The sequence below is a fragment of the Ictidomys tridecemlineatus genome, chromosome 12 (genome assembly GCF_052094955.1).
Source record: "Ictidomys tridecemlineatus isolate mIctTri1 chromosome 12, mIctTri1.hap1, whole genome shotgun sequence".
NCBI lineage: Eukaryota > Metazoa > Chordata > Mammalia > Rodentia > Sciuridae > Ictidomys > Ictidomys tridecemlineatus.
In genome coordinates, this window is record NC_135488.1 from 622,926 (window position 1) to 646,689 (window position 23,764).

The 23,764-nt window shown below is 37.7% G+C and overlaps 1 protein-coding gene across 2 annotated transcripts in view; it reads right to left on the reverse strand.

Annotated features, from left to right (window-relative positions):
* Nucleotides 1–9,856: 9,856 nt before the first annotated feature.
* LOC101974706 (uncharacterized) overlaps nt 9,857–23,764 on the reverse strand; it is a 48,789-nt gene continuing 34,881 nt past the window's right edge. Inside the window, exons 2-4 of one of the 2 annotated variants that reach the window (XM_040270676.2) lie at nt 22,575–22,701; nt 20,033–20,110; nt 9,857–16,036 (exon numbers count right to left, since the gene is read on the reverse strand). In XM_040270676.2, the coding sequence (XP_040126610.1) occupies nt 14,082–16,036; nt 20,033–20,110; nt 22,575–22,701 (2,160 nt within the window). In that variant the 3' untranslated portion in view covers nt 9,857–14,081. The remainder of the gene's footprint in view (nt 16,037–20,032; nt 20,111–22,574; nt 22,702–23,764) is intronic. The other variant, XM_005338462.5, reaches the window with a different exon arrangement.

Sequence of the window (23,764 nt, forward strand, 5' to 3'; positions counted from 1 at the left end):
CCGCCTTCCCCATCCTCTCCCTCTATACCAGGCCCACAGAAAAGTCTTAACTGACCTTCTCCAGAAGTCTTCACTATGGCTGACTTTAGGACTTTCAGCAAAAGAGTCCCTATAAAAGAGTTCAGTATGGATAAACTTCCTCTTTTCTTGTTGCCCTGTTCTACTTGGCCACTGGCTGGAAAAATCAGCACTCCTAAGCTAGACACCCCCTTACTAGTTTTTCACAAAATATGTGAACAAGGCCTCTGGCCTTGAGCTGGGGCTTCACAGAGATGGCTACATTTCTAAGATAAAAAAGTTATCAACTGGGCTCCATGGTAAAAGCTGGCAAGGAAAAAAAAAAAGAAAAAATTCTTCCCCTCCCAGGTATCCTTGAAAAGTTAACTTGCCCAGAACAGGAAAAAACAGAAACAAAAACTGCTTTTTGTGAACTTCTGCAGACTGTGAACTTCTGAGCCCCTTCTCTTATATGTTGAGTACAAAATTCTGAAACTACCTAAACTTGGGGTTCAGGGGATTAATTGATTACAACAGAAACAATGCCCTCTAAATCTGGTTGCAACCAAATAGGACTGTTTCCCTGTCTTCAGTGCTATCTTAGGTGCCTTGCCTTGTCCGTCCCTACAACAGTATAATTCTATATACTTAAACATTATTCATGTTTTCATAAAATGGTTAACAGATGTAATTAATTGTATAATGGTGCAGATGTTTCTGAGAGTGCTCTATCATGATGCAGGTTCATTTAAAGATCAAATAGGGGGGCATACAACCCGGTTTCGCTGGGAACCTGTATCCCTCACTTTAGCCATCTTATTAGGAATGGGAATTGCTGCAGGGGTGGGCACGGGGACCACTGCCCTGGTCCGTGGGACACAACAAATGACCCAATTAGAAACAGCAATGGACCAAAACTTAAAAATATTAGAAATCTCCATCACAGCTTTGCAGGAATCTTTAACCTCTCTCTCTGAAGTTGTTTTACAGAACAGGCGAGGGTTGGACCTCCTCTTCATGAGAGAAGAGGGCCTTTGTGCTGCATTGAGGAAAAAATGTTGTTTTTATGCCGACCATACTGGAGTTGTAAAATAATCTAAGAGTAAATTAAAAAGACGCCTTAAAGAGTGTCAGCGAGAGAGAGAGAGAGAGGCCCAAAAAGGGTGATATGAGTCTTGGTTCACACAGTCCCCCCGGTTAACTACGCTTTTATCAGCCCTGACTGGTCCTTTAATAATTCTTATATTGTTGCTAACTCTAGGACCCTGTTTGCTCAACCGTGTAATTTCCTTTCTCCAAGCCCAAATTGGACAAGTCAAACTTATGGTAATCAGACAACAATATACCCCACTAGCAGACATAAAATGTTACATCCCCCAATGATCACTTTTATGATTAAAAGTAGCCAGAAGAAAAAGTGGGGAATGAAAGGTTAATAAAATAGGTACTTGTCACTCCGTTTTTCTATATGCTTAACAAAACACTGTTGAAATCTTAAGAACTGTTTGCTAATCTTGTTCCCAGAATGTGCTGTCCCCAACTGTGAACTGTTTGTTAATCTTGTTCCCAGAATGAGCTGTCCCCAACTGCCAAACTACAAAATGTAACTTCTCTCCCTGCCCTCTCCAAGGAAAGTATATAAGCTCTGCTTAAGCTGTTCTCAGGGCTCTATCTCTCTTTGTTATAGAGAGCTCTGGGCCCTAGCATGCTGGTCTCCAAATAAACCCTCCCTTCTGCTGTTGCATAAGACAGTCTCTTGTGGTCTCTTCCTCCAACGTTTCACCGGACCCTTACACTACTAAGCTGCTATGGTCTTTTCTTAAGAGCAATATCCACCATGAGGAGGATGAGCAGCCACAGGCACTCTCATGCATTGCTGGAGGAATGCATACAATTCACTATAAAAAAGGTGGCCTTGTTTTTCCCTCCCAGTGTTACACACAGTGTCACCACATGATCCTAAAAATAAAAACAACTGCCTTGAAAACACATATCTTGATAATAGCATGCAATTACATACAGTAGTTCTATTCACAATGGCTAAAGAACTTAAGGAATCATAATGTACTTCAGTGGGGAAAAGAATAGCAGAGGTCCCCTAGGCCTCTGCTCTAGTCTACGCAAGTTCTACTATCCCCATTCCCCTTTTCCCCCTTGTGGACCAACTGGAGACTGGTCTACTGTCCATGCTGAACTCTCAGAATAGATTTGTGCCCACCACATTTGTGTCCCTCCACATTCTTGTGACTCCAGCAACAAGATAACCAGGGTCTCTGGAGATAACTGGTCAATCCCACTTGGCAGGGAAAGAGAAGGTGATGAAAGAGGGTCACAGACCCTCTGCAGAGCAGGAGGGGGACCAAGTTGGCCATTTACATATTCAAGGCACTTATCCCAAGAAGGACTCAATAGAATGTTGAGCCAAGTCTAGGATGGCACCTCAGATGACTAGGACTCCACAGGGACTGAGGGTGGTTGAGTGTGTACATATCACCCTCTAGGTGACTCAGAGGACAAGAATGTGCCTCACTCTCCACCCTCAAAGAATACCAGGTATGTCTGTCAGACCCAGGATGCTTTAATTTAACTCATCTAGGCAAATATACTTAAGTGAAGGTGCCCTCAGATTGATCTGTTGTGCTTTTACCACAATGCTAGGGATCATTCGACTCTAGAGCAATAATCTGAGTCATTGGCTGCACTAATTTATACAAAGGTGCATGAGAGTTCATTTTTCTCCATATCACACTGCTACTTTTTCAAATTATTCATTCTAATGGGAATGAGATAATAACTAAATATATTTTTGATTGGAATTTCCCTGAAGGCTAATTATATAGAGCATTTTTCTATGTTTACTGAAACTTTGCATTTCTTCTTTTGAGACCTGTCTACTTAGATGTTTTGCCCCCTTTTGAATTGTATTATTTATGGTGTAAAGATTTTTAAGTTCTTGACATAACTTGTGTATTAGTCTTGCATAGAATGACTAGATTTGCTCCAGTTTTATACCCTTTCTCTCCCCTCTGGGCTTTTTCTTTTGTTGTGCATCAGCTTTTTGGCTAATGTAATTTTTTTTTGATTGTGTGAGTGATTTTGTAATTATGTCCAAAATATCATTCTCCTTCTGAAAATCTTTAATTATTTCCCATGGGTTATTCTTGTAGTTTAGACATTCAGGTCTTTCTCCAAGATGAGGCTCAACCTTATCATTTATTTATTTATTCATTTCTCTACCCAGCCATTTTTACTTTTCAATTTCAAAGCAGTGTTTTGCTAAGATGCCAAGACTGTCCTCAAACTTGAATTAGTCATAATTAGCCTCCCAAATACTTGGACTTACAGGCATGTGCCATCAAATCTGGTCCCTTGCCAGTTTTTTTTTTTTTAATTCCCATAGCTGCTGGTTTCCCCCCACACACACTGTTAATATATGTGATGTCAGACCCCAGACTATTTTTTTAAAAAAAACACAATTCTAGTGTTAAAAATCTAAATCTTGCTATATGAGGTAATATAATGGAGATGCCTGAAAGGGAGGGAGAAAGAAAGAGAAGGGGGAAGGAGGGAGGGAGAGAGGGAGAGAGGGAGAGAGGGAGAGAGAGAGAGAGGGAGGGAGGGAGGGAGGGAGGGAGGGAGGGAGGGAGATCAACTAGGAAAAAGTGGGAACTTTAGTGTGCATGGCAGAATAGACTTCCAGCATTTGTCAATCAGAGATATGGTCATATCTATTTAGGAAAGTGGGTACACATTTAAGGAAAATGTGAAACATTTTCAAGAGAGATAGAGCAAACCACTATTTTGGTGTGTTATTCATAGTAGGACAGGGTGGGATGGGGCTGCACCAAAGGTGCAGTTGGAGCAGAAATACATGATTTTACACTAGTTTTTCCAGGGGTTTCTTATAGACTGGTTATCAGGTTAGTATTTTGTGAGCCAGAATTCTGGCCTACCAAGAATTCTAGATTGTTTAGGAGTTGCTTGTTTTTAATGTCAATTTTTTTTGGCATTTCCTGTACTGTAGTGATTTATGAGCCTTCTACTTTGAGACTCAGCATATCTTCTTTGTATTCCAAATTCCTATCTCAGGCAAACATAGTCCACACTTCCTTATGGCCCCCAAGAGTTGCTAAAGTAACCATTAAATTTTCATTTGGTTAGGAAAGCAAACGTGACAGTGGCTTCAAGATGGAAATCTTACAAACAACTGCACCCACACAGAGGAGAGCAACTTGCTGCAGTACCCCATCTACCAATGCATGGCTCCCCTAGCCTACTTCCATCTTGGGACACTGCAGGCCTCTCAATAGCCCCTCCACACATATTGTCCTCCACCTTGGGCCTGGAGACAGCAGCCTACTGCAGCACTGCACACCATGGCTTTGCATCTCTGAACAGGTTTCCCAGTTCCACAGCATGGCTTGCCCTCTCAGCCCCATCTCTGAAAGTGGTCACCTCCACCACCATCTTGGGTTACCTCCACTGCCACAACCACCATCTTTACTTGGAGCAGCTTCCAACTTAGGACACCAGGTAGGGCCTGGAAGCCTAACACCAACATATCTACAGATTAGATGCTTCTGCTGCCACCAACTAGGAACATGGTTGTTTTTATCTGGAGACAACTGTGAGGACCTGGTACACCATCACCAAGGATGCTGCAGGCTTGATTGCATGAAAGGTATCCCTGTTAGCCTACTTCTCATGATTTCTCTTTTACTCTTCGTATGATCTAATACCTCTGTAATCTCACTCCTACCTCATAAACCCCACATCCTACACCCCCTACTGTCTTTGTCCACCATTAAAAACTATAGACTAGGGGCTGGGGATGTGGCTCAAGTGGTAGCGTGCTCACCTGGCATGTGCGTGGCACTGGGTTCCATCCTTGGCACCACATACAAATAAAATAAAGATGTTGTGTCCACCGAAAACTAAACAATACATATTAAAAAAACTGTAGACTCTTATGCAAACCTATGATTTATATTGTAAATATTAATCAAACACATTTCTGTTTATTACAACAAAACTGTAATTGTCCAAATAGGAGTTATATGGTTTGAAGCTGCATATTGTTTGAATTGGGTGGTGTAAATATTTATCTTTCCTTAAAGTAAAGGTATTGGTAACCTGCAGGGACACCCCAAGATTATAGGATAGAATGTATAATATCTTTGATTCGCACTGCTGGAGAGGTTGGCACATGGACACCAAGAAAAAAATAAGGAAAGAAAGTGCCCCAAACAAACCAAGATGCTACAATAATGGACTATATTGACAGCACTGTAGGTGACATGTCAGAGAAGGAGTTCAGAATGTACACAATTAAAATAATCTGCAAAGCAAAGAATGATATAAGAGAACAAATACAGAAATAATTGATCACTCCAACAAAGAGATAAGAGCAAAAGATTACTTCAAGGGCTAGGACTGTAAGCTCAATGGTTGGGCACTTGCCTCGCATGTGTGAGGCACTGGGTTCAATCCTCAACACCACATAAAAAATAAATAAAATAAAGATTTTTTTTAAAAGATTACTTCAAGAAAGAGATTGAGATTCTGAAGGGGAAAAAAACTCAAAAATCGGTAAAAGGAAGGAAGTAAAAAAATTAATAGAAAGCATCACCAACAGACTATATCACTTGGAAGACAGAATCTCAGGCAATGAAGACAAAATAAATAAAATAAACTTTGAAAATAAAGTTGACCACACAGTGAAGATAGTAAGAAACCATGAATAGAACCTCCAGGAATCATGGGACAACATGAAAAGACCAAATCTAATGGGGGCAGGAAAGATGGTGGAATGAGATGATATCATTACCCTAGATACATGGATGACTGAAAATATGGTTTGACATTACATCGTATACAACCAAAGAAATAAAAAGTTGTGCTTAAATTGTGTACAATGAATCAAAATGCATTCTACTGTCATATATACTAATTAAAATAAACTAATTTTAAAAAAGAAAAGACTAAATCTAAAAATTATTGGGACAGAGGAAAACTCAGTGATACAAACCAAATGAATGCACAATGTCTTAAATGAAATAATATCAGAAAATTTACCATATATGAAGAATAAATTGGAAAATAAAATACAAGAGGCTTACAGGATACCAAATGTACAAAATTAAAAGAGATCCACACCAAGTCACATTGCAATGAAAATGCCTAGCATACAGAATAAGGATAGAATTTTAAAAGCCAGAAAAGTGTCAGATTATATATATATGAGAAAACCAATAGAGATGTCAGCAGACTTTTCAACCCAGACCCTCAAAGCTAGAAGATCCTGGAACAACATATACCAAGCTCTGAAAGAAAATGAGTGCCAACCAAGAATCTTATATCCAGCAAATTAAGCTTCGGATTTGATGATGAATTAAAAACTTCCATGACAAACAAAATTTAATAGAATTTACAAGAAGAAAGACTGCACTACAGAACATTCTCAGTAAAATATTTCATGAGAAGAAAATACAACCACCAATGAAAATCAACAAAGGGAGGAACAACACTAAAGAAAAATCCAATAAAAGGAGAAACGAAGTTAAGTTAAAAACAAAAAATAAACCAAAATGACTTCGAATACAAATCATATTTCAATAATAACTCTGATTGTTAGTGGCCTAAGCTCATCAATTAAAAGACACAGACTGACATACTGGATTAAACAACAACAAAATACTGCATTGAAGAGACTCATAATCAAAGACATCCAGAGCCTGAAGGTGAAAGGATGGGGGAAATAATATCACTCACATAGATTGTATAAACAAGCAGGGGTTTCCATTCTCATATCAAATAAAATAGACTACAAACCAAAGTTAATCAGTGTGGGAAGCCATTCTAACACGTGATTGGGCGACTCCCGTTAAGGGCCTGAGTCACTTTGGCAAAGTCGTTTTCCCGACCCTTTCCTGATGAGAGAGCCCATCCGTGTGGGGGTGTGCCTCACCACTGACCCCAGGGACCCAATCACTGACCCTGACCTTGGAGTGCAGCCCCCCCCAACCTTCATTGGATGGAATTCTCCCCTGAATCTCTTGTTCCCCGGCGTGCTCGCTCTCTCTCTCTCCTGCTAGCCCTGAGTAATCCCTGCTGCCCTGCTTGGCAGTTTAGAGGAGTGAACCAGAGGGGAGCCGTCTCAGACCTAGCAATAGAAATAAGGTAACTGAGTCTGTGTTTTTATTTCGATCTCTTCTAACTAACTTTATGCCTAGAACCTCATTAATGAAACCACTGCGCAGGCCGCGTAGTAGAAGTCAGAAGGGATAAAGAAGGACATTTCATACTGCTAAAGGGAATAATACATCAACAAGACATAAGAATTATAAATATCTATGCCCCAAACAATGTAGCATGAGTGTATATCAAATGAACACTTCTCAATTTCAAGAACAAAATACACGGGGGCTGGGGTTGTGGCTCAGCAGTAAAGTGCTTGCTTGTACTTGTGAGGTCTTGGGTTCGATCCTCAGCACCACATATAAATAAATAAATTAAATAAAGTTATTGTGTCCAACTACAACTAAAAAATAAATTTTATTTATTTATTTTTTTTTAAAGAGAGAGTGAGAGAGGGAGAGGGAGAGAGAGAATTTTTTAATATTTTTTTAATAATAATTTAATAATAAATTATTATGGCAGACACAACATCTTTGTATGTGGTGCTGAGGATCGAACCCAGGCTGCATGCATGCCAGGCTCAAGTGTGCTACCGCTTGAGCCACATCCCCAGCCCCACCCAAAATAAATATTTTTTAAAAAAGAACCAAATACACCACACACAACAATACTGGGTGACTTAAACACATCTCTCTTGACATTGGATAGATCTTTGAAACAAACAAAACAAAACAAACACACAAAAACTATAGAACTCAATAATACAATCAATAATTTAGACTTAACAGACATATGGAATATTTCATCCATCAATGAACTAATACACTTTTTTCAGCAGCACATTGATCCCTTTCTAAAATAGATTATATATTACATCACAAAGTAAGTTTCAGTAAATACAAAAATATAAATATATTATCGCTTCTCGGCCTTTTGGCTAAGATCAAGTGTATAAATATACTACCCTGCATTCCATCAGACCATAATGGAATGAAATTAGAAATCAATGATAAAATAAAAAATAGAAGGTACTCCAACACCTGGAGACTAAATAATACTATTCAATGATGAATGAATAACAGAAGACATCAGGGAGGAGGTAAAAATTTTTCAGAGGTAAATGAGAATTCCAATACAACATATCAAAATCTGAGGAACACTATGAGGGCTGTAGTAAGAGGAAAATTTGTTGCATCAAGCTAATTCATGAAAAGAATAAAAAGTGAACAAAATAAATGACCTGACATTACATCTCAAAGCCCTAGAAAAAGAAAAACAAATCAGCACCAAAAGTAGTAGAAGACAGAAAATAGTTAAAATCAGGGCCAAAATTAATAAAATTGAAAGAAAAAAAACAATTTTTAAAAATTTACGAAACAAAAGCTGTTTTTTAAAAAAATAAATAAAATTGGTAAACCATTATCCAGCCTAACAGAAAAAAGAGAAAAAACTTAAATTACTAAAATTTGTGATGAAAACAAAAATATGATGACAGACACTTTTGAAATAAAGATAATTAGAAACTATTTTCAAAATTTATACTCCAGTACAACAGAAAATATGAAAGACACTGACAACTTTTTAGAGGCATATGATCTGCATAAACTGAATCAGGAGGACATATGCAATTTAAACAGATTAAGTTTGAGCAATGAAATGGAAGACACCATCAAAAGCCTACCAACCAAGAAAAGCACAGGACCAGATGGATTCTCAGCTGAGTTCTACAAGACTTTCAAAGTAGAAATAATATGAATACTCCTCAAATTATTCAATGAAATAGAAAAGGAGGGAACACTTCTGACCTCATTCTATAAGGCTAATATCACTGTAATACCCAAAGTAGACAGACTCATCAAGGAAAAAGAACTTCAGACCAATATCCCTGATGAATATACATGCAAAAATTGTCAACAAAATTCTGGCAAATCACATAAATAACATATTAAAAGCATAGTACACCACAATCAAGTGGGGTGCATCACAGGAATGAAAAGTAGGTTCAATATATGAAAATCAATAAACATAATACAAGACAAGAATCTTATAATCATCTCAATAGATGCAGAAAAAGCATTTGAAAAAAATACAGCACCTCTTGAAGTTCAAAACACTAGAAAAACTAGGGATAGTAGGAATACACTTCAAAATTGTAAAAGCTATATGTGTTAAACACAAGGCCAACATAATTTTAAATGGAGTAAAATTGAAAGCATTCCCTCTAAAAACTGAAACAAGAGAAAGATACCCTCTTTCACCACTATTCAACATTATCATAGAAGAAGCTCTAGCCAGAATAAATTAGGCAAAAGAAATAAATTAAAGGGATACAAATAGGTAAAGAACTCAAACTATCACTATTTGCTGATGGCATGATTTTATATTTAGAGGACCCAAAAGATTCCACAAGAAAACTTCCAAAAAAACCAAAGGCCAAATGTTTTCTCTGACTAGTGGATGCTGATCCATAATGGGAGGGCTGGCATGGAAAGAATGGAGGAACTTTGGGTTGGGCAAAAGGGAGGGTGGGGAAGGAAGTGGGAATGGGGATAGGAAAGCTGGTGAAATGAGACCAACAACATTACCCTAGGTATGTGTATGATTACAGGAATGGTACAACTCTACATCATGTACAACTAGAGAAATAAAAGTGGTGCTTCATTTTTGTACAATGAATCGAAATGCATTGGAAATGAAATTGGAAAAAAATGTAGATCTTAGAAAATGCTAATTTTGATGTTTATTTGTTACATATTTATTTTGCTGAGCACTCATGAAGTTTTAGCAGTGGCCCACAAACCAGTGGACCAGCATGATGTCTCCAGAAAGATTGTTAGAAAAGCTCTGGAACCTCTGAATTTAAGCCTGAAAATCAATGTGGTGGGGGGCCCACACAGTGTTTCTTAATGAAGCCCTCAAGGCAAGCCTGCTTGTGCTAATGAATTAGCACCAGGAGTTCACCTAAGGACTTTCCACTCAGTGGCAAAAACACCTCACCTGCACACGTTTTAAAAATGCAAAAATCTCAGGCTACATGCCAAACTCATTATTTTAGAAACCAATCTAATATAGTCTCTAAGAAATTTAAATGAGAACCTTTGTCTATATCACCATTTGTGCATGATACAATGAGGACTTGTTCAGCAAGGTGAGAAATGTGACAGCCTCACCGGAGAAATGATGAAATCTAACATCTTAAACAACCTAATCCATGGAGCCCAGGGCAGCCAAGCTGCTTAACAAACTGCAGAGTGATGGCAGAGCCAGAGTTCAGAGGGGTTAAAAGAGGGGTCTGCAGGAAATACTCCATCAGAAACACGGTCATTTCAGCTGGTTGCCAGGAGCAGATATGTCGGGAAGGCTTCAGAAGCTGAAGAAATTTCTGCAGAGGGCAGGAGACTAAAAGGATCAGAAAGTGGAGGCTGGTGCAAGCACACAGCTGTAGATGTCTGGGTAGTATTCCCTGGGGTTCAGGGGTGGAAACTGCACACTTCCTATGAAAAAGGATCGTGTGCAGAGTCAGGGTAAGAGGGAGGTGGACCACAGGACTGTACAGGCCAGTGACCCCTTGGCTCCTGATTCCCTTCCAAACTTCCCTGGCACCATATTGCAGGTAGTTGTCCAGAAAACTTGAGGTGGATAGGAGCTGGTACTGAAGCATGGAGGCTTGGTGTCAGATTGGGAAGGCAAAGAGCTGTGGTGAGGTGAGAATTAGGCTTCCATTTCCCACAGGTAGCCTGTGGACTACAATGATGAGCTGTCCTTGAGCTGCCCACTGTCAGGGCCCCTGTGAGCTGTTACCCTTCTGTATCCTCCCTCAAGAACACTTCCTTGAACACACATCCAGCAGCAACCCCAAACATACAGAAAGCAAGGTCAGGTCCTACAGTCCATGTGCCTATGCAGAGTAACTGGATGGTCCCCCTCTCCAGCATAGGAGCATGCTCCAGGACTCAGGCCATCCTGAGTTAGGTGGCATTGCTATTGGATTAGGCTAGTCACTGCTACTCCTCAAGTGCATTAAATCTACACATATTGGGGTTGCTACCCTTGCTGGACCCTTCACAGTGTATTTAGGGATGGGGGCTTCAGAGCCTTGCAGAGGGGTGGAAGAGGTGAAGGGATGCCCTTCAAATTTTCACTTTCTTCCTGCCTTCAAAGGCTGTGCTGAGCAATTTTAGAAGCAGTTGCTCCAACCTTAGAAAATTTCCTTCTGGGCTATACCCTCAGGGTTATGTATCCTACTTATTATTCTTTTGAGTGAGAAAACATGGCATTCTTTTTTTAAAATATTTATTTTTTAGTTATAGGTGGGCACAATATCTTTATATTTATGTGGTGCTGAGGACCGAACCCAGTGCCTCACACGTTAGGCAAGTGCTCTACCTCAGAGCCACAACCCCAGCCCCCAAACAGGTATTCTTAATGAATCCTTTATGGGGCAGAATTAACTCCTCTTCTGACTCTAGATGTCCCATTGGGTGGGTAGTTGATAAGAACAGTGGGGAGGGAAGATGTTAGCAAAGGGTAAATGGGGCAACTGCAGGAATAAGAAAGTTAAGCCTAAGGGATTTCTGCAGCTGGGACAATTAAAGTAATTATTACTTTTGCAATGCTGCTAGATGGGAGGGGGAGGTGTTGTCCCTGCAAACATTTGATCCTTCTCTTGCCAGAGAAGGCCAGGCATGTGACAGGAGTCCTGAAACAGTCTGGCTGGACCTGTCATCAATTGATCACGTGGCATCCCTCAGCTAGTTTCCCCCTCTTTCAAGTGAAAGGCAAGAATCAGTGTTGACTGTGCTGCAAACAAGACAGAGTGAGGCACTTTTGGAGGTCCCCATCCCTGACTCTGGTGTTCTTGCTGGATAGGACTCCAGACAAGATGCTGCACTTACTAAAACAACAGCAAAGTTTATTTAAAAGAAAAGGAAAGCTGGCCACAGTGGCACACAACTAAGGCAGGAGGATTGTGAATTCAAGTCCCTATTCAAATCAGCCAGACAGTATCTTAAAAGAAAATATTTACAAAAGATTGGTACTCCTGGTTCAACATCCAGTAAAAAAAAAAGTTTAAAAGTGAGGAAAGAGGAGGGAATGGGTCCTCTCAGAGGCAAAGATAGTGCATTCCTCCTGTGCTCCAGTTTTATTGGGAGTCCCAGAGAAATGTCCAGCGAGTTCTATTTTTAATTGCTCAGTTTATGTTACTCATGAATACCAAGATATCAAACAAACCTGATTAACATTTTAAGTCATCTTTTTTCTGCCAAAGATGAACATTAACAGCATTTTTTTTTTCAACATCTGCACAAGGAAATAAAATTCTTGCCCTGCCAACTGAGCTAATTAGTTCATGAGTGTTTCTTTGACTCTTGGGGTGCCCAGAACTTCCAGTATTTCTGGCATATACAACATGGGCAGCCCATTGGCTGCTCTGCTGCACACCAGACTCACACAAGGTGTTCACGTTGAGCTGTACAGCAGTGGCAGTCCAATGGCCCAAGGGTCTCTGCTGAACCAGTCAGTGTACCAAGCACTCTTGTTGCCCACCAGAACTGCTTCTTCCTGGAAGGATGATGGTTCTGTCAGGCTACATTCATCACCAGTGTCTGGTACATCCTCAGGGGCATACTGCACTGGCCATAGAACCTTTTTAAGATCATGGGATAAATGGCTAGGGCATAGAGCACTTCTCTATTCCAAATATGCCCTAATTTGATGGAGGAGGTGTCTGGCTATGCCCATACAATTCATGCATCATGGGAACTTCTGCATGCAGAGAAGGCACCACTTCAGTCAGTTCTCCATAATCTGCCATTCTCCTGGTGCCATTAGGTTTTTTCACCAGCTGTGACTATTCTGCAATCATTGTTCACCCCCAGTTCTATAGGCACAAAGCCCAGGCTGCCCATGGTCTGTTGGTCTTCCCTTCTGAGCTCCTTCAGACCACATTGCGGGGGCTGAAAACTCAGTGGGGACAGAAAGCTCCTCTGAGCCCTTTGCTGAAGATGGAGTTGGAACTTGTAGGAAATCTGTTTAATTTCTACACGTGATCCTTCAAGACACAAAGTCAAGTTTACTTTTCATGGTGTTTAGTTCAGTCCCAGCTTAGGCATTACAATATTTTATGTCTTGAAGAATATGTCAAGTCCTAGAATGTAATGTCCAGTTTTCTCCTTCTTCTTTTGCATCTGGAGGGAGGTTTGCCTTCTTTGTTTTATAATGTTAGGCCTTAAAACCCACAGACACTCTATCCCTGAGCAGCATCCCCAGCTCTCTTCATGTATTCTTATTGGCACAGAGAACCATTATCCACATTCCAATTATCCAGCTTCAATGTCAGGTTTGGGATGTTTCTGTATTCTATTGGAGGTCTCTCAGGGAATGACAGGACCTTGCACCAAAGAAAACTGTTCTATAGGGCTTAAGGCCAATCAAATGATTGTCAAGTAATCAGCATCAAGAATTATGAAAATAAGCTAAGGCTATTCTTTTATTGGTGGTGTAGCTTATATGGTCATTTTTTTTTCCTATGTTGAGGTAGGCTTCCAAATCTCAGCTAGGGTCCACATTATATCCCACTGTTGCTCAGCTTTTCTTGGACATAAGGAAGTTATATGTGCAGAAAGTTTCTCAGCTAGCAAAGAAACTGATGTAAAGTAAAACAGAATCCTATGTGAATAATCCCAGCTTTTACTGTTTAATCCAGAGATTGCAAGATTGGGTCTGGTAACATAAAAAGTACAAACAGGAAATATTTAACAGCTTCTTGAAGTCAGCATTTTTTCCTACTTCAATAGAGGGAAGGAAGGGAAGGAAGGGAAGGAAGGGGAGGAAGGGAAGGAAGGGGAGGAAGGGGAGGAGGGAAGGAGGGGAGGAAGGGAGGAAGAAAAAACTCCCCACACTCTGACTCAGAGCTTTGCCACTGGAAGGAGGTGTGTGCTTAGCTGTTAGGGAAATACATTCCAATTTAGTGCTCTGGGTACATGTAGCATGTGCAGGAAATCTAACAGGTGTTCTGGGGTGCTATGACTGGGACTTTCCTTGTCTCCTGCATGAATTCTCTGGTGTTTGATAAAGGATGAAACATCCTTAAAAGCACTGCTGCATTCTTTACATTTGTAGAGCTTCCCTCCAGTATGAATTTTCTGGTGTTGGGTAAGGTGTGCTCTTTGAGTAAAAGCTTTCCCACATTCTTCACATTTATAGGGTTTCTCTCCAGTATGAATTCTCTGGTGTCGAGTAAGGTGTGCTCTTTGAGTAAAAGCTTTCCCACATTCTTCGCATTTGTAGGGCTTCTCACCTGTATGAATTCTCTGGTGTTGTTTAAGTTTTCGCATTTGGGTAAATCCTTTTCCACATTCTTCACATTTGTATGGTTTGTCTCCTGTATGAATTCTCTGGTGTCGAGTAAGGTGTGCTCTTTGAGTAAAAGCGTTCCCACATTCTTTACATTTGTAGGGCTTCTCTCCTGTATGAATTCTCCGGTGTTCAGAAAGCTTTTGTGTTTGAGTAAAACCTTTGCCACATTCTTTACATTTGTAGGGCTTCTCTCCCGTATGAATTCTCTGGTGTTGAGTAAGATGTGCTCTGAGAGCAAAACCTTTCCCACACTCTTCACATTTGTAGGGATGCTTTCTAGTATGAACTCTTTGATGTTTAATAAGGTTTGATCTGAAAGTAAAACACTTGCCACATTCTTCACACTTGTAGGGCTTCTCTCCAGTGTGAATTCTCTGGTGTAGAATAAGGTTTGAGCTACGATTAAAACATTTCCCACATTCTTTACATTTGTAGGGCTTCTCTCCAGTATGAATCCTTTGGTGTTCAGTAAGAGTTGAAAAATTTTTAAAAATTTTGTCACAGTCTTTACATTTGTAGGTTTCCTCACTGCTATGCCATCTCAGGTATTTAGAAAGGGTTGAGCAATTCTTAAAGGGTTTGCCACATTCTCTACATTTGTAGGGTTTCCCTCCAGTATGTATTGTGTGGAGATTAACAGGGCATGGTTCTCTATTAAAAGTTTTGCCACATTCTATAAATTTGTAGTGTTGATCACTGCTATGGAACTTGTGGTGTTTAGAAAGGGGTGAGCAACTCCATGCTTGGACACACTCCTTAAATTTATGGGGCTCCCTTCCAGGATGAGCTCCACTGTGTTGAGGAAGGCTAGGAGCTGGGTTAGAAGCTCTCTCACATTCCTCACATTTGCAAGGTGCCTCTTGGCCCTGAGTACTTGGATAGATCATAAGCTTTGAGCACTGAGGAAAGACGTTCCCACATTTATCATCTTTGTAAAGATTCTGTACACAATGAGCACACTGATGTTCTCTCATATTGCAACCAGAGCTAAAATTCTTATGTGTCTTGTCACATTCATAATTTTTTTCTCCAATAGAAGTACACTGGTAATTGCTTAAGATAGGGACCTCTCTAAAGGTGTTGCTTGCTTTATTACATGTGTTGTTTACTTTCCAGATATCTAAATGTTTAGTAGGCAGTAATGAGTGCATAGGTGCCTTCCCAGAATCATTAAAGGTGTATGTTTTGTCACAAGAAAAAAATCTTTGTTTATTGCAGAATAATGAACAGTTTGTAAGAACAGTTTCAAAACGATCCCTTTTAGAAACTTGTCCTTCAATTATAAATTGAATACTTTTCTGAGCTATTAAATGTTCTTGAGGTCTGTTGACATTAAAATTTTCTTTATGGACAGTAACTACTAATTTGTCTTGTCCTTTATAATATGATTTCTGACCTTCACTCTCACCTACACTGACACATACTTTCTTTTGTTGTAAATAGTAAAGGTCACAATTTCCATATCTTCTCTTTATAACTTTTTTAAATAAATATTCTATGCCAGGTTCTGATGAAATTTTCTGGGTATGATGAGAGGTCATGCCTGAAATAAATGAAAATAACAGTTATTTTACATATTAGACTAGAAATATGCTTTGCATATATAATATAAAATTATAGCAGTCAGTATATCAGCAGGGTGGCTAAATAGTACACCAAAGGCCATTATTACCCCATAAATATATAACAGTGGACAGAAAAAATTACTTTGTATGAATTATAAACCACATGAGAGTTCACAGTATCCAAGATGAGCATATCATTAAGGAGAGTGATATAATAGAGGAAAGGAAAGTGTGTTACTTTTATCCACTACAGGTCTTCTTCTTCAAGCATACACCTTAGTACAATTATGAAAAATCCACCAATTTCCTTCTTCTCTATCTATTGCAAAAGGAAATGTGAAACTTAAACATTTCTGACTTTCTTGGGGAAGATCTGAAAACCACTTGATAGAGAAATGGATTTAAGATATTGATTTTTAGATGACAACAATACAGATATTTAATAGCAGTAGAGAGCCTATGATCTCCAAGGAGAAATATGGATATATCATTTTAATAGGAACAATACACAAACAAACACACACACAGCCTATATTAGTATGACTTGGATGAAGTCAACACAAGATGATCAAGACAAATGACTTGCTTTTTAACTTTTTTCAATTCTAAAATTTATTTTTATTATACAGAAATACAAACTATTTTCTATTATGATACCCTTTTATTTGTTCTGATTAGTTATATATGATGATAGAATAATTTTGACACATCATACATGAGTGTAACTTCTCATTCTTCGGGTTGTACCCGATGTAGAATCACACTCGACATGTAGTAATATATGCACATAGGGTAATAATGTCTGATGCATTCTACTATCCTTCTTACACCATACATTATAACCCTTCTCACTCTCCTCTGCCTAATCTGAAGTATCTCTTTTCTTCCCTAGTTGCCCCTCCTTATTGTGAATTAGCACTCACATATCAGAGAAATATTTGGCATTTGTTTTCTGGGGACTGGCTTACTTTTGCTCAACATGATATTCTCCAGCTCCATCCATTTACCAGTAAATGCCATAACTTTGTTCTTCTTTAAGGCTGAGTAATATTCCATTGTGTATATGTACCACATTTTATTTATCCATTCATCTGTTGAAGGGGACCTAGCAGGCTTCCACAGTTTAGCTATTGTGAGCTGCTATAAACGTGAATGTGGCTGTGTCACTGTATGATATCCTCACTAATATGAGGTTGTAAACCTCTATTTGTTTACATGATCCATATGAGTGATGTGTTTTTTCCATCCTTTCACGTTCATTCTGTGGAATTAATTGGCTAGGAGGTGAGATAGCATACTGTTGGGTCTTGATTTTTAAACCAATTTGCCAGTCTATGTCTTTTGATTGACATTAACATTAAAGGTTATTATTGATATGTGATGTGTATTCCTTGACATCTTGGTTTATTTCTATTTTTTCATATGACTTACTTCCTTCTTTGATTGATGATTCTTTTAGTGTATTTCTGTCCTTTGCTCATTTTCACTTTTTTTTTCATTTTATCCTCATGTAATATTTTCTTGAGAATATTCTGTAGTGCACACTTTTAAAAAGTTATAGATTCTTTAACTTTTGCTTATCATGGAAGGTTTTTATTTCATCTTCAAATCTGAAACTTAGTTTTAGTGGGTCTGAGATCCAAACTGTTGTGCCCCTATATATAATTTGATATTTTTCTCTCATGGCCTTTAAAATTTGATCTTTATATTTTATGTTAGTCATTCTTGTTATAATGTGACTTGGTGTGGGTCTGTTGTAATTTTGTACATTTGGGGTCCTGTAAGCCTCTTGTATTTGATTTTCCATTTCATTCTTTAGGTTTAGGAAATTTTCTAATATTACATCATTGACAATATTGTGCATTCCTTTAGTTTGTATCTCTGTACCTTCATCTATCCAGATAAATCTTAAATTTATTCTTTTAATGTTATCCCATAATTCTTAGAAGTTATATTCATGGTTTCTCATAATCTTCTCTGCATGGTTAATTTTCAAGGTGATATAGTTTCTCCTCATCTGTTGGTGGGTACTTTCCATTAATTTTTCATTGGGTTTTAAAATTCATTTTGAGGATTTCTGCTTGATTTCTTTTCAAAATCTGTTTCTTTATTGATGTGATCTTTCATCACCTGAAATTTATCTCTGATTTCACTCTTTGCATCACCTTTACATTGTGGGTCAGTCCAACTAAGTACATTCTAAACTCCTTCTCTGATATTTCTTTTACTGTGTGGTCAATGGATTCTGTTACTGGAGCATCGTGGTTTGTTTGGGGCAATTAGTTCCCTTGTTTTTTTCATGTTGTTTTTATGTCTTCCCATTTAGCACTATGGATCTGAGGCAGTACAGTTTCCAGTGTCTTGCCTTTAAGGGAGACAGCAATATTAACAGCACCCAATGCAAACAATATGCAGCCTCTTAATAAAATAGCTCCTATTAAGACATCTAGAGTTTTGTCACAATAAGCAGAAATAATGGTTCAATTATTGTAAGTTTGCAAAAAGGTTTTACAATTTCAACTGGTGGATAAAGAGAGAAGTGGTAGGATGTGATGTTTATGAGGAAGTATTAGAGAAGTTAGAAGTAAAAATTCATAGAAAGAGTGAAAGAGGTATTAATAGAGGCTAGCTGTTAAAAGTAGAAAAGAAAGAAAGATTCCAGGGAGACAGATAAGGAAAAATATATACAGAGTAGAGAGAAAGAGAGAGATAGAGAGAGAAATATAAAAATACACAAGAAAACTGTAATATACTATTCAGACATCCCAGTCCTCAATAAACTGATTCATAAAAATTCTTGGTTTTAAAAATGGTAGAGAAGTAAAAGGGAGAGAAATAATAATTTAAAATTTTTTCTCAATGAAAAATTGAACAATTGTTTCTCTTGGAGTTCAAGTTTTTTAGCTTCCTTTCTCAGCCGATATGTGTGGTAGTCTGGAGATTGATTGACTCTGATCTGGTGGGTGCTAAACTGGCTGGCTCAGCAAGCTGATAAAAATATACCCTAATACCCTTTATCAAACTTCTGACCCATTATAGCCAACCTTGTCTATCCCCACACACTTTAGGACTCATGGAGCTGGGGACAGCCTGGCTCTCTCTGGCCTCTCTAACCTGTGATTCCCCTTAGTAAAATACTCCTAGTTTCTGACCTTTCCACAGGATTGCTAACTCAGATTGGACCAAGCAGATCTAGCTGTAAACTCACAGATCTGGGTTTCAAATTCTTTACGCTCTGCTGTGGTGCAGACCCAAGATATCAATGTTGTTTTAATTTACACACAAAGATGTGACCATGTGATGCAGCAGTAAGATTGTGGCTACCAGCACATACAGAAAAATCTCAGCTACAACAAAACCTCAAGGCACTTTGATTTGGGTCCTCCAGGCCTGTGTCCCCAGATGTAGGTGGTTGGGACCCAAGATGGCAACAGCAAACTAGATGGCACTCTGATATCAGACTTCCGGTGGTAGCTGAAATGATACAATGTGGCTGGAGGAGGTAGGAATCAGGGCATGCTTTGGAGCATGTATTGTATCTGTGAGCCATTTTCCCTCTGCTCTCCTTTCCTGCCATAATATTCAGCCTCACCTCAAGACCCAAAGAACTGAGCTGGACTTCTATGGACTAAGATGTCTAAAACCATGAGCCCCCAAACAAACCTTTCCTCCTTGAAGTTGTTCTGGTCAGGTCCTTTAGTCACAGCAGCAAAATAGCTGACTAAAACAACCAGTGTCCCAAGAGAGAAGAGGCTGGGTGCGAGGAAACCTGAAGGCACCCAAAGAATGCACCTCTACGCAGCAGCTGTAGCAGCCTTGCTTTTTAAGTTTTGTGATTTTGGTTATTTACTGATTCATTTCATTGACAAATTAAATTTCATTATTTACTAAGTATTGGTATTTTAAAATATAAATATATGATGAAATGACTAAACCTAGGGGCTGGGGCTGGGGCTCAGTGGTAGCTCACTCACCTAGCATGTATGATGCACTGGGTTCGATCCTCAGCACCACATAAAAATAAAAAAAATAAATATTGTGTCCACCTAGAACTAAAAAGTAAATTTTTTAAAAAAAGAAAAGAAATGGCTAAATCTAGCTAATTATCAAATTTATTATTTCATATAATTATCACTTTAGTGCTTAGAAAACATTGCAATTATTCTATTACCATTCATCAAGAATACAATACATTAGCTAGTATGGGGGTACAAGCCTGGAATCCCCACAATTTGGAAGGCTGAAGCATGAATAAACTAAATTCAAAGTTACCTTTAGCAACTTAGTAGGGCCATAAGTTAACTAGTGAGATGCTGTTTGAAAATGAAAAATAAAAAAAAGGGCTTGGAATGGTGCTCAGTGGTTAATTACTTCTGGTGTTAATACAATATGAATATTTCATGTTAAAAAATAAAATAAATGTACACAAAAACATAAAGTCATATGAAATTTTAAAGATTTCTTGGCAAGAAAAAGTCATATAGCAATATACATTCATTTTTACTGGAATGATATATCATAAAACACCTTTACAATAGGATTTCTAAGACAAAAAAAACATCATAAACTTTAATGTGTAATATATATATATATATATATATATATATATATATATATATATATATATATAAACTATGCCAGGGCTGGGGTTGTGGCTCAGTGGTACAGTGCTTGCCTTGCATGTGTGAGGCACTAGACTGGGTTCTCAGCACCACATATAAGTTAGTGAATAAAATAAAGGCCCATCAACAACTATAGCAAAAAATAAATAAAAACTAAAAGAATAACTGTACCATCAATAAAATAATTTTAAAAGAACATATAAATATACTAAATTTTGTTATAAAACTGAAGTTAATTTATTGCCAGTTTAAAATATAGTATAATTTTAAAATATTTTTATAAAATCCCAACGTAAATGACAAAACAAATATACGTAGAATGAAGTGAAGTGAAAGAGAGATCAAAGAATTTCACCATAAAAATCAGTGGACCACAAGTTAAAGCAATAAGAAAACAAGGTAAAAGAAATAAAAGAAGCAAGGGAAACTTACAAAAAAAAAAAACCCAAAACAAAACAAAACAAAAACTATATGCAGTCTACAGGAGACTCTAAATCTACGGATACAATGTGAAGGAAAAGGCACATAAAAATATTACACAACAATGACCAAAACCTGATGTAGCAATAATTATCATGTACAAAACATACTTTAAAATAAAAACTTAAGAATACATTTTATCCCCAAAGTAATTTTATTGGCAATATAAACAAAAATAAAAAATAAGAAAGAATGTAATTTTATTGGCAACAGAAACAAGGAACAGGCATACTTTAATTCATCTCACACTGCCATAATTTGTGAAATATTGGAAAATGCCATAAAATCATAAATGTAGGTAAAAAAAAATGAAAGCATTACTGATTGATGTGAGGAAACCTGCACTTTAACATGAAATTATCTTATAAAATAAAACAGAGAGAAGGAAAAAAAAGAAAAAAGAAATTTAACTAACAAAATTCTGAATAACTATGAATGTATTATTTTACAAACTCCTATATAACTACAGTTTTCAACTATGACTATTTACCCAAAGTAAGCAGCCACTGTAAATCACTGACATTCATTATATTGCGCCCCCCCGCAAAAAAAAAAAAATCTGCAGAAAATCCATTATAATATTCAAAGGAGCTCTAATAAGGCAATTTCAATTAATAAATATATACGTAATATTAGAGAATATGCTTTATGACACTAATATATTACAATTGCCCCCATGTAGAGGTCTCCAGAAATGTGCATGGATTTCTGAGAGACTTCCACCAAATAATGAAAATGCCAACAGATGATGCTGACCTCACAAGCAAAAGGGACTGTTTGAGCAATTAATTTGAACATTTTGGGACATCAACCCAGGAGAAAGAGGAGACTAAAGAAGTTGAAAGCATGCTAAACACAGAGCATCTAGAACAACAAGAGAGATAAACTTAAGCTTCTGGAAAACAATTTCTGTGGCATAATAACTTCTCCACCATCATTTGGAAGTTTGGCTTCCTCCTTGGCTTTTGGATCTCTTACTTGTGTCCTCTGATTCTTGAATTTCTATCCACTTGGGAATATGGCTCAGGGCTCTCTCCTTTGCTCCAGAGGAAGGTGCCCAAATAGAGCTTAGTGATAATAAGATGTGTTCATTGAATTCTTCCTGTGATTACTGATGCTTAATAGTAGTACTGATGATACCACAAAGGGAAAAAATTATACTTTGACACATAGGTTAAATCATTGTATATCACTGAATTACTGTAAGTAGCACTAATCTAAAGTGAAGAGTATATATCACCGCAAGAAATGAAGAGATAAAGGACTAAAAGAAATGGCACAAACTGCCCAATCCTTTTTCTTGAAGGCAAAAATCTTAAACTCGTTAATGAAAAAAAAAAAAAATCTCCCAAAAGATATTCTGCAAGGGAAGAAAACTATATAATTAGGAATTCTGAAAGAAAGCTCTGCTCACCCAGGAAGACCAGGTTTCTATAGGTCTCCAGCATCACATCTCTGTATAAATTCTGCTGAGCAGGCTCCAGGCATTCCCATTCCTCTTCAGAGAAATCAATGACCACATCCCCGAATGTCAACAGTTCCTGAAATAAGAATAGGTCAATTAATGGCACATTGACAATTTGATCATTCACAGAGCTTCAAAGTTGACTGAAGATGAAATGAGAGTTAGTAGAACTGCTGACAAGAAAGTGGGTGATTTTAATTATTCAAGAAAATACATTGTAACAGTGATATTCTCTATTATTTAAAAACTGACATAAGAGTGTCAAGAGCCCTGACTCCAAGTGAATATTTTCCACTTTTATAAAATAAAATGTAAACTTAAGGCATTAACACAAGAATATAAATTGTCTACTTCTCAGACAAGAAAGTTATGGTAGGAAAGGTAATAACATTAAAATATTAAGTATATAACCATAAATCAGAGATTTAATAAAATGCAGACTCTGATTCAGTGGTTATTGGATGGAACCTGGTTTTCTGAATATGTACAGTAATTCCAATCTAGTGATTTTAGTGCCAGAGGGCCGAGACACTCTTGAATAGCAATGAGGTAGGCCACTACAGGAAAAAAAATAATTAATGAATTTGAGTTCAAGTATTTTAAGTGATTTATGTACTTTTATTAAAATACCAACTATCGGCAACAATCCTTTTTAGCTATTTCAAATACATATTTCATGTCTTAATGCAGAAACCCAAAAGATGTGATAGCTGTAGTGGTACTCCTCCTTTATCACATTTGTCAAATATCCAGTAAATGGTAGAGCCTGCTTTTTACCCAAGTTTATCTGTCCTGTAACTCAGTAAAAAAAAGGAGCATTAAAGTCAAGTCAAAATGTGAATGTTAGAAGAAGAATTTTTATAGCATGGCAGTGATTACAAATGTGAAGACTAATAAAAGTATTTAAGAAGAAACATGATCAGACTGATCAAATGATATTTAGGTTTCATGTACACACATACAGAAATGTCAACTTCACACATTAAAACAACAATTTTTCATTTAATAAAAATAAGAAGCATATTCTGTTTTCTAACACATATAAACTAATTTGGGATGGATGCTATTTTAAAAGACACTATTGAGATACAAATATCTAAAGATAGCAAATAAAATAAGAGCTACTTTTACTTGGTCTT